We start from the raw sequence: 10,182 nt of genomic DNA on the forward strand, positions 1-10,182 counted from the left end.
CGGCGTGCTGGCCTCTCTGTTTTGCCTAGGTGGGGCTGCGACGTGTTGATCTTCCGAGGCCGGGCATGACCCAGGAAAGTGTGTCCGGCCAAATGGGATCAAGCGTGTTGGGTTATGTGGTGCACCCCTGCAGGGAAGTTAATCTATTCGAATAGCCGTGATCTTCGGTAACAGGACGATTTGGAGTTGTACCTTGACCTTATGACAACTAGAACCGGATACTTAATAAAACACACCCTTCCAAGTGCCAGATACAACCGGTGGTCGCTCTACCTCAGGGTTATGAGGAGGGGATCGCCGGGTAGGATTATGCTATGAGATGCTATTTGGAGATGCTACTTGGAGGACTTCAATCTACTCTCTTTTACTTGATGCAAGACGGTGGCTGCGAGAAGCGTAGTCTTCGACAGGATTAGCTATCCCCCTCTTATTCTGGCATTCTGCAGTTCAGCCCACTGATATGGCCTCCTTACACATATACCCATGCATATGTAGTGTAGTTCCTTGCTTGCGAGTACTTTGGATGAGTACTCACGGTTGCTTTCTCCCCCCTTTTTCCCCTTTCCCTTCTTTCTGGTTGTCGCAACCAGATGCTGGAGTCCAGGAGTCAGACGCCACCGTCGACGACGACCCCTACTACACCGGAGGTGCCTACTACTACGTGCTGCCCGCTGACGACGACCTGGAGTAGTTTAGGAGGATCCCAGGCAGGAGGCATGCGCCTCCTTCGATCTGTATCCCAGTTTGTGCTAGCCTTCTTAAGGCAAACTTGTTTAACTTATGTCTGTACTCAGATATTGTTGCTTCCGCTGACTCGTCTATGATCGAGCACTTGTATTCGAGCCCTCGAGGCCCCTGGCTTGTATTATGATGCTTGTATGACTTATTTTATGTTTTAGAGTTGTGTTGTGATATCTTCCCGTGAGTCCCTGATCTTGATCGTACATATTTGTGTGCATGATTAGTGTACGATTGAATCGGGGGCGTCACAGAAGGGTCCACGAAGAAGCAACCTTGTCTATCCCACCATGGTCGTCGCCCATGAAGGACTTGCCTCACTAGGGTAGATCTTCACGAAGTAGGCGATCTCCTTGCCCTTACAAACTCCTTGGTTCAACTCCACAATCTTGTTGGAGCCTCCCAAGTGACACCTAGCCAATCTAGGAGACACCACTCTCCAAGGAGTAACAAATGGTGTGTTAATGATGAACTCATTGCTCTTGTGCTTCAAATGATAGTCTCCCCAACACTCAACTCTCTCTCACAGGATTTTGATTTGGTGGAAAGAAGATTTGAGTGGAAAGCAACTTGGGGAAGGCTAGAGATCAAGATTTATGTGGTAGGAATGGAATATCTTGACCTCAACACAAGTGTAGGTGGTTCTCTCTCAGAAAATGTATGTTGGAAGTGTAAGCATGCTCTGATGGCTCTCTCCACGAATGAAGAGTGGGTGGAGGGGTATATATAGCCTCCACACAAAATCTAACCGTTACACACAACTTACCAAACTCGGTGGGACCGAATCCTGAAACTCGGTCGGACCGATTTAGTAAATAATGTGACCGTTAGGATTTCCGGTAGGACTGACATGTCAACTCGGTGGGACCGATATGATTAGGGTTAGGGCATAACGTAATCTCGGTGAGACCGATTACACAATCTCCGTTCCGTTGTCGCTGCGAACCTTCTTGATCTTCACTTCAAATTGATTTTGGGCCTTCCTAGCGAAGTTTTTGAAGATCTTCTGGACCTGCGATTTATCATCAAGAAAGAACACCCACGTAAATCTTGAAAAATCATCGACTATGACTAGACCAAAAGAATTTCCACCGAGACTTTTGTAAGCGTTGGGACCGAAAAGATCCATGTGGAGTAGCTCGAGCGGCCTCCTTGTGGTCATGATGTTCTTCACGGGATGCCTTCCTCCAACCTGTTTACCTGCTTGACAAGCGCTGCAAAGTCTATCCTTATCAAATATGACATCGTTAACACCAAGGATATGATTTCCTTTTATGAGCTTGTCAAGGTTTCGCATGCCCACATGACCTAACCGTCTATGCCACAACCAACCTTTAGAGGATTTAGCAATTAAGCAAGTTTTAGGTTGAGCCTTTTTAGTGAAATCAACAATGTAAAGATCACCTCTACGTATACTGGTAAAGACCATTTTATGATTATCTCTACGAAACACTTGGCAATCTACTTCAGTAAATAGGACACTGAAACCAAAATCAGCAAGTCTAGATACTGAAAGTAAATTGTACCCAAGAGATTCAACGAGCATGACATTTTGTATGGAGCTATCATGTGAGATGGCCACCTTACCGACGCCAACCACCTTACCCTTTGAGTTATCACCAAAAGTGACATACTTTCGAGGGCCGTTGTTTTCAGCAAGCTCACGAAACATATCTTTACCTCCGGTCATGTGATCGGTACATCCACTATCAAGAACCCATTCCTTTCCTCCTGCCATGTATCCCCGAAGATTTGCCATAAGACCAAAGTGTCTCATTGCATCATCAAGATCAAAGTCACTATCATCATCCTCATCATAGTATCCATGTTCAACATCGTCATGTGATGGATCAATTCCTAGAGAGGGTGATTCGTTAGAATGAGTTTGACAATGATCTTCTTTATGAATTTTAATAGCTTCGGAAATAATACCACTAATAATTCCAACATCTTCTTTGGCACTCATAAGATTTGTAAGCTCAAATAGGCAATCACCAAAAAATAGGATCATTGGAATTCATCTTACTCAAAGCAATAGACTTATGAAGAATTTCATCTAGATTTTTCAAGGAATAATTTGGAAAACGTTCCTTAAGAAATTTCCATATAGTGTAGGCACACTCAAGAGTAGGCAAACATCCAATCAAGTTTCTAGGCAAACCTCTAGTGATAAGATTAACAGTTCTAAAATTGCGAATCATGTCAATTGACTCATCAAGAGTAGGATGCATAGGATCAACATGAGGTGCACAAGGGCTAGTAATGTACTTGTTCAAATGATATTCATTGAAAATCACAAGCATCTCATTTTTTCACTCATGAAAATACTCTCCATCAAGTATAGGCACTCTATGTCCAAGACTCCCCAAAGTAGACTCATCCATCTTCCTCCAATGGTGTTTAAACCAAAGCAATGGAGACCAAAGCTCTGATACCAATTGAAAGGATCGAGAAGAGGTGTCTATAGGGGGGTGAATAAACTCTAAGCAAGAAAAGTTGCCGTTTTTTATTTCCTTAAGTTGGAGTGGAGTTTTGGCACAAGTTTAACATTCACAATACATATCAAGCAAGCATGCAAAGAGTATATGAGCAGCGGAAAGTAAAGCATGCAAATTGCAAGAATATAAAGGGATGGGATTGGAGTGTGCAAACGCAATTTGGAGACATAGAGATTTTTGAGCCGTGGTTCCGATAGGTGGTGCTATCGTACATCCACGTTGATGGAGACTTCAACCCACGAAGGGTAACGGTTGCGCGAGTCCACGGAGGGCTCCACCCACGAAGGGTCCACGAAGAAGTAACCTTGTCTATCCCACCATGGTTGTCGCCCACGAAGGATTTGCCTCACTAGGGTAGATCTTCATAAAGTAGGCGATCTCCTTGCCCTTACAAACTCCTTGGTTCAACTCCACAATCTTGTCGGAGGCTCCCAAGTGATACCTAGCCAATCTAGGAGACACCACTCTCCAAGAAGCAACAAATGGTGTGTTGATGATGAACTCCTTGATCTTGTGCTTCAAATGATAGTCTCCCCAACACTCAACTCTCTCTCACGGGATTTTGATTTGGTGGAAAGAAGATTTGAGTGGAAAGCAACTTGGGGAAGGCTAGAGATCAAGATTTATGTGGTAGGAATGAAATATCTTGACCTCAACACAAGTGTAGGTGGTTCTCTCTCAGAAAATGTATGTTGGAAGTGTAGGCATGTTCTGATGGCTCTCTCCACAAATGAAGAGTGGGTGGAGGGGTATATATAGCCTCCACACAAAATCTAACCGTTACACACAACTTACCAAACTCGGTGGGACCGAATCCTGAAACTCGGTCGGACCGATTTAGTAAATAATGTGACCGTTAGGATTTTCGGTGGGACTGACATGTCAACTCGGTGGGACCGATATGGTTAGGGTTAGGGCATAACGTAATCTCGATGAGACCGATTACACAAACTCGGTGAGACCGATTACACAAACTCGGTGAGACCGATTTTGGTAATAGACACACAGAGAGTTGGTCAGGCAAACTCAGTGGGACCGATTCGCTCATCTCAGTTGGACCGAAATGGTACGAAAGGGAAACAAAGAGTTTGCATTGCAGAGTCGGTAGGACCGATTACACAAACTCGGTGAGACCGGTTTTGGTACTGGACACACACAGAGAGATTACAATCCCATCTCGGTGAGACCGAGATCCCTATCGGTGAGACCGAAAAGACTAGGGTTTCTGGCAGTGGCTATGTCATCTGAACTCGGTGGCGCTGGATAGAAAGATTCGGTAAGGCCGAGTTTGACTTTTGGTTTGGGACATATGTGGACGTGAGGAAGTGGTTGAGAGCTTTGGAGCATATCACTAAGCACTTTGAGCAAGCAAGCCATTAAGCAACACCTCATCCCCTCTTAATAGTATTGGCTTTCCTATGGACTCAATGTGATCTTGGATCACTAAAAGTAAAATGTAGAGTCTTGTGCTTTGAGCTTGAGCCAATCCTTTGTCCTTAGCATCTTGAAGGGGTTCCACATCCTCTAGTCCATGCCACTCCATTGTTGAACTCATCTGAAACATACTAGGTAAAAGTATTAGTCCAACAAGAGATATGTTGACATTAATTACCAAAATCACCCAGGGAGCACTTGTGCTTTCAATAAGCACATGCAAGACATACAACAAGTGTTCTCAAATCCTTAAAGACTCAATCCAATAAGATAACTTCAAAGGGAAAACTCAATCCATTACAAGAGAGTAGAGGGGGAGAAACATCATAAGATCCAACTATAATAGCAAACTCGCGGTACATCAAGATCGTGCCAAATCAAGAACACGAGAGAGGGAGATCAAACACATAGCTACTGGTACATACCCTTAGTCCCGAGGGTGAACTACTCCCTCCTCGTCATGGAGAGCGACAGGATGACGAAGATGGCCATCGGTGATGAATTCCTCCTCCGACAGGGTGCCGAACCGGGCTCCCGAGAGGTTTTTGGTGGCTACAAAGGCTTGCGGCGGCGGAACTCCCGATCTAGGTTTCTTTCTGGAGGTTTGGGTATTTATAGGAGGGTTTGGCGTCGAGAACAAGTCAGGAGGACCCACGGGGTGTCCATGAGGCACAGGAGCGCCCCCCTAGGGCGCCCTTCACCCTCATGGGCCCCACGGGACTCCTCTCCGATAACTTTTTGTTCCAGTATTTTTTATATTTTTCAAAAAAAATCTCCGTTGATTTTCAGCGCATTCCGAGAACTTTTATTTCTGCACAAAAACAACACCACGGTAGTTCTGCTAAAAACAGTGTCAGTCCGGGTTAGTTCTAACCAAATCATACCAAAAGCATGTAAAAATATTATAAATATGGCATGAATACATCAAAAATTATAGATACGTTGGAGAGGTATTAGCCACCTTCTTCAACTTGCGATCAATGTTGCCCTCCATGATTTGGCTGAAAGGTGGAGACAGATGGTTGTGGGAATGCGGTGTGAGGGGCCAAGTATTCCTGCCCATATTTATATGACCCCCACCATGCCTGACTGGCGCCCTAAACATTTCTTTGTTTGATTTCTTGATGTCGGATGGATCCCCTGTTTGGGAAGAATTGATACGATCCCATCGAATCATTGCATGGTTGCCTTCCCTCTTCTCACGCCAGCCCTCCCAATGCAGAACAAACATTCCTTCTCGCGTTTCTTGCCTACCCTGAATTGTGGATTCTGCATATATCCTGTCGACATATCTTCAGTCACGCCTTTACAGGACGACCTCAGAATCTGTGTTCCCAATTCTGACTTGATATTTGTCCTTCCTCTGCTTTCTTGAGATTCCTCACATACACCCCGTCCATTGTATCTCTACTATTAAAGGGGGATATGCAATCGTCGTCGTGATGGTTCGACCGCAGCCCCACCCTCGATCGCATCCCGTTGCTACGAGCATCCTCTCTACCTCGTGCGATCCCCGCGAAAATAATGCCATACCGCGCATGCAGTTGAGCGGAACACGGACGAGAGAAAAGGAAAATCGTAAAACAAGCCCACTTACGCATGCACGACTCGGTCGAAGGGCAACTGCCGATCTGCCGCGATCCACTCACCCACGCATAGACGCCCCTCTCGCCATCTCCTCCCAATTCTCGCTCCGGATCCTGTCTCTCTGACGAGAAAGTCGCCGCCGCATCCACCGCAACCTCCCCTTGTCTCTTTGCACGATGCCGCCGCCACCCACGCCCTAGCCTGACCCATCTTCCTCCACCACGGCGCCACCTCGCACCTATACTCCTCCACCACGGCGCCACCTCGCACCTATAGTCCTATACCCGCCGCCAGGGGCTGCGCTCAGATGCCCAGATGGCGACCGCGACGACGGCCTACGCCCTCGCAAGATGAACCCCGACGCGCCTCTTCTCCTCCAACTCCGTCACACCTTCGTCCATCTCCTCCGCCATGACGTCTCAGGGATGGCAACCCCGTGGCCAGTTCCCCTCGCCGACTACCACATCGCCCCCTTTCACCCGTGGCAGAGACAATGACGCCGATGTCAGGATCAGCATCTATGCTTGCGACCGCGTCCGTCATGACCCGCAATGCTCACCTGGGACACTTGAGCCGGCGGTCGCAAGGAAAAAAAGGTGAACTCCGTTCTGGCCCAGACGTCGAGTTCAATGACGATCAGCCCCTAATCTCTTCTCCCCAGCAAATTAATATCCACGAGGTTTTGTACCCTTTTCTAATTGTTCTCTGAGTGGTCAGCAGCATCGGCGCCCTTGTCTGCCCCAGGTGCGAGCTTGTTCGTCGCCATGAGCAGCTGCGAGTCTGCGACCTCGTCGGCTACCGCCAGCACCCAGGTCATTGTGATTTGTGAGTGTTGTCTCAATAAAATTAGTATTTTTGTTAAGGACTGAACTTCGTATTTTCTGCAATTCCACCAATTGATCAGGTATAGTTAAATAGTATGGCTTGAACTGATTTAGAGTCATGTTAACTTCCACATCTTCAGGTTTCATTTAGTTTTCCACCTTTTGCTGATGCCTTGAATTTAGTTTGAGATTTCACTGTTCATATGCCAAAAACAAATATGTTATAGTGTAATTCTCTTGAATTTGGGTTGTTCTCTATGAGTGTGTTAGCTATTTGTGTATCGGCAGTACATACACTGCTACGTCTTTACTGTTTAGTGTCAGTCTTGAGTATTTCATAGCCATTTTACTGAATTAGAATTAGAAGCATTCGCCATTTTCAGGAAGGGGAATCCCTAAAAAATTCACCATATCAATCAATTTCCCGGTCAAATGTAAGATGTTCCTTTTTCTTCGAGAGGATGTGTTTTTGAATGATCATGCTATTTCAGCCATAAACTTTTATCATGGTGTAGTGAGGCAAGTCATAAGACATAAGGCTTGATGTTCATCTTGGAATGGTTGATCTGTAGCTAATTGTTTATATGTTGGATTATGCGCAGGACAAGGAGCAGACAGATTTTTCTTTACAACCTGCCTTCTTCTGCATGGAATTTGTGTTCACTTTATGGCTGGTCGTTGGGGTGCTGGATGATGCGCAGGCGCAGGTGAACGATGCCTTCTATGATCCAACAATATATCAAAGATTTTTGCAAGATAGTTAGTGAAGATCCTTTTCTGAATCACTTATACATGAGCAGCCTACATATCCAATATTATGCAGTTTTGATTTTTGTGTGCTAACAAATTAGAATGAAAACTCCTCCATTGCAAGCGTACATTGGTCAAATCAGACCAATTTTTCTTTACAACCTGCCTTCTTCTGCAAGGAATTTGTGTTCAATTTATCGCTGGTCGTTGGGGTGCTGGATGATGCGCAGGCGCAGATGAACGATGCCTTCTATGATCCAACAATATATTGAAGAATTTGCAAGATAGTTAGTGGAGATCCTTTTCTGAATCAGTTATACATGAGCAGCCTACATATCCAATATTGTGCAGTTTTGATTTTTGTGTGCTAACAAATTAGAATGAAAATTTCTACATTGCAAGCGTACATTGGTCGAATATTAATTTCAACCAATAATTTGTAGCATATATTATTGAAAATACAACGCCAAACATATTATGAAGGTTACGCGTGGTTTGGTGACGCATGTATCATTAGTACTGAATTGTCAATGAGAGCTACCTCTGTACTGTAGTATTTTTAACCAAGATATCTTTTTTGTTCCATTACCAACTAAACATGGGTTCGTATGTTACTAGGAAACAAAGATGCAGCTGAAAAAAAACAGGAAACAAATATGGGCTGATGAGATATCGTGACACATATATTGCTTCTGTATTATCTCCAAATAGTTTTATGATTTTAATGTATGGCTATTTCTACCAGTGCCCTTCGAAGTTCTATCCATAGCTGAATCTAAAGGATACATGAAATGAGAGTGCTGGTTCCTGGTAACTAACAGTGATGCATGAAGTTACTTGATAAAACCGTAAATAGGTATGTAATCCTTCCCTGTATCCATGCATGTCCATGCTGAAACCAGCTTCGAACGGGTACATTAAAATTCACAGTATCCATGCATGTCTCTGCTGAATCCAGTGTCATTAATTGGTTTGGACTTGGCCATATAATGGGATGTCAGGAAATATCCTTCCCATCGATTGGAATACTTATTGTCGACATGACTGTTAATATTACCGGTTTCTATTGTTTCTAGGAGCTGCAAGGCGGCGGTCATTCTGAAATGTCTAGGTTGTGCATTGTACTCTTTGTAAGAAGGCAATACCTGACAGTGTTCCGATAATTCATTTCGGCCTGACCATGTATCCTGCTACTTGTTTTCTGCATGTAAGACAATAATCTGAAGATGCGTTCTCGCTTTTTGCCTAGGTCAGGCTTACGTTTTTGTCCCTATGACTCAAGATTGTTGTAGTAGCTATCTGTAGATAAGAATGTAAAATGAATGTGCTGTACATGAAGGCGAAGCTAATGTTTGCTTGCTACTTCAACAATGTGTTATGTAGCATTCTATTTATTTTGTATTCATTGGAAAATTTTGATGGCACAATATTTGTATTTGTGATCCTTATCCTACTGGACCAAATTATCTCGTCACTACTGACTGCTCCACAATTCAGAACTTGTGATATGACATCAAATTGGACAATGCTCACCAAATTTATGATCTCTTTTTCCTTCTCTTGATTGGCAACAAAACATTTTCTTATTGGTATATTATGCTTGCGATACTAAGCATAGGTTCATCCTTCCAGTTTAAGCAAAAAAAGGTTCCTCTTTAGATGTAGAATTCTATTCGATGAACAAAATGTGTGATCGCGGGGGTAGTGGAGCACAATTGTAAGATTTAAATGCTGCCTGCGGGTGTGGTGTTGCCACTCATTGTTGTAAAATGTCATAGTGTAAATCTTGTTATCATATAATGCTCACCTCATCGAATTGTATTTGTTTTCATTATATTGACGCATCAGGGCGTTGCTAATTGCTGCCAAGTGACATCTATGGTGCCAAAAGGCACTTGAAGTTTGAGAAATGAAGCAAATAAAGTTGGACGAAGAAGAGACACGCCAGAGATATATAGGACATGCACAACGGGATGGGGATATATAGGATGCAAGAAAAAAAATGTTACATGCACAGCGGGCTGAAGATATATAGGATGTGATGAATAATTGCTTGCTATAGCGGAGAGACGTGGAGTGGAGCGGAGCCAAGTGATGAGCTGAGATAAGATGTGGAAGAAAGATGAAGATTTGCAACCGAAAATAACATGGCATGCATGATTTGAACTGCACGTGCATGCACTGCAAAATGTAAACAACAAACTGATTATTGCACTGCAAAATGTAAACAACGAACTGATTATATATTTTATTGTCCGTGGCAACGCACGGGCATTCGACTAGTTCCTAGTAATTGCAATAATCGATATGGCCCGCCAATCCTCCTCTTGATTAGTGCAGCCCTTATTCAG

The 10,182-nt window shown here is 44.1% G+C and overlaps 1 protein-coding gene across 2 annotated transcripts; it reads left to right on the forward strand.

Moving 5' to 3' along the window:
• Positions 1-6,407: 6,407 nt before the first annotated feature.
• Positions 6,408-8,582, forward strand: LOC119326678. Of its 2 annotated transcripts, none has more exons than XM_037600302.1 (3): positions 6,408-6,853; positions 6,978-7,082; positions 7,684-8,582. In XM_037600302.1, the coding sequence occupies exons 1-3, from the start codon at positions 6,669-6,671 to the stop codon at positions 7,790-7,792; spliced, it is 399 nt and encodes a 132-aa protein (XP_037456199.1). In that variant the 5' UTR covers positions 6,408-6,668; the 3' UTR covers positions 7,793-8,582. The 2 variants fall into 2 exon arrangements, with proteins under 2 accessions (XP_037456199.1, XP_037456200.1); XM_037600303.1 differs by having other exon boundaries at positions 6,978-7,069.
• The last annotated feature ends 1,600 nt before the right edge of the window (positions 8,583-10,182 follow it).

Source organism: Triticum dicoccoides, chromosome 6B, assembly GCF_002162155.2.
Source record: "Triticum dicoccoides isolate Atlit2015 ecotype Zavitan chromosome 6B, WEW_v2.0, whole genome shotgun sequence".
Taxonomy (NCBI): Eukaryota; Viridiplantae; Streptophyta; class Magnoliopsida; order Poales; family Poaceae; genus Triticum; species Triticum dicoccoides.

Coding starts and splice junctions, on each gene's coding strand:
- LOC119326678 (XM_037600302.1), top strand. CDS start 6,669: ATGACGTCTCAGGGATGGCAACCCCGTGGCCAGTTCCCCTCGCCGACT. Junction 6,854..6,977: donor GCGGTCGCAAGGAAAAAAAG/GTGAACTCCGTT, acceptor AGTGGTCAGCAG/CATCGGCGCCCTTGTCTGCC. Junction 7,083..7,683: donor CACCCAGGTCATTGTGATTT/GTGAGTGTTGTC, acceptor GATTATGCGCAG/GACAAGGAGCAGACAGATTT.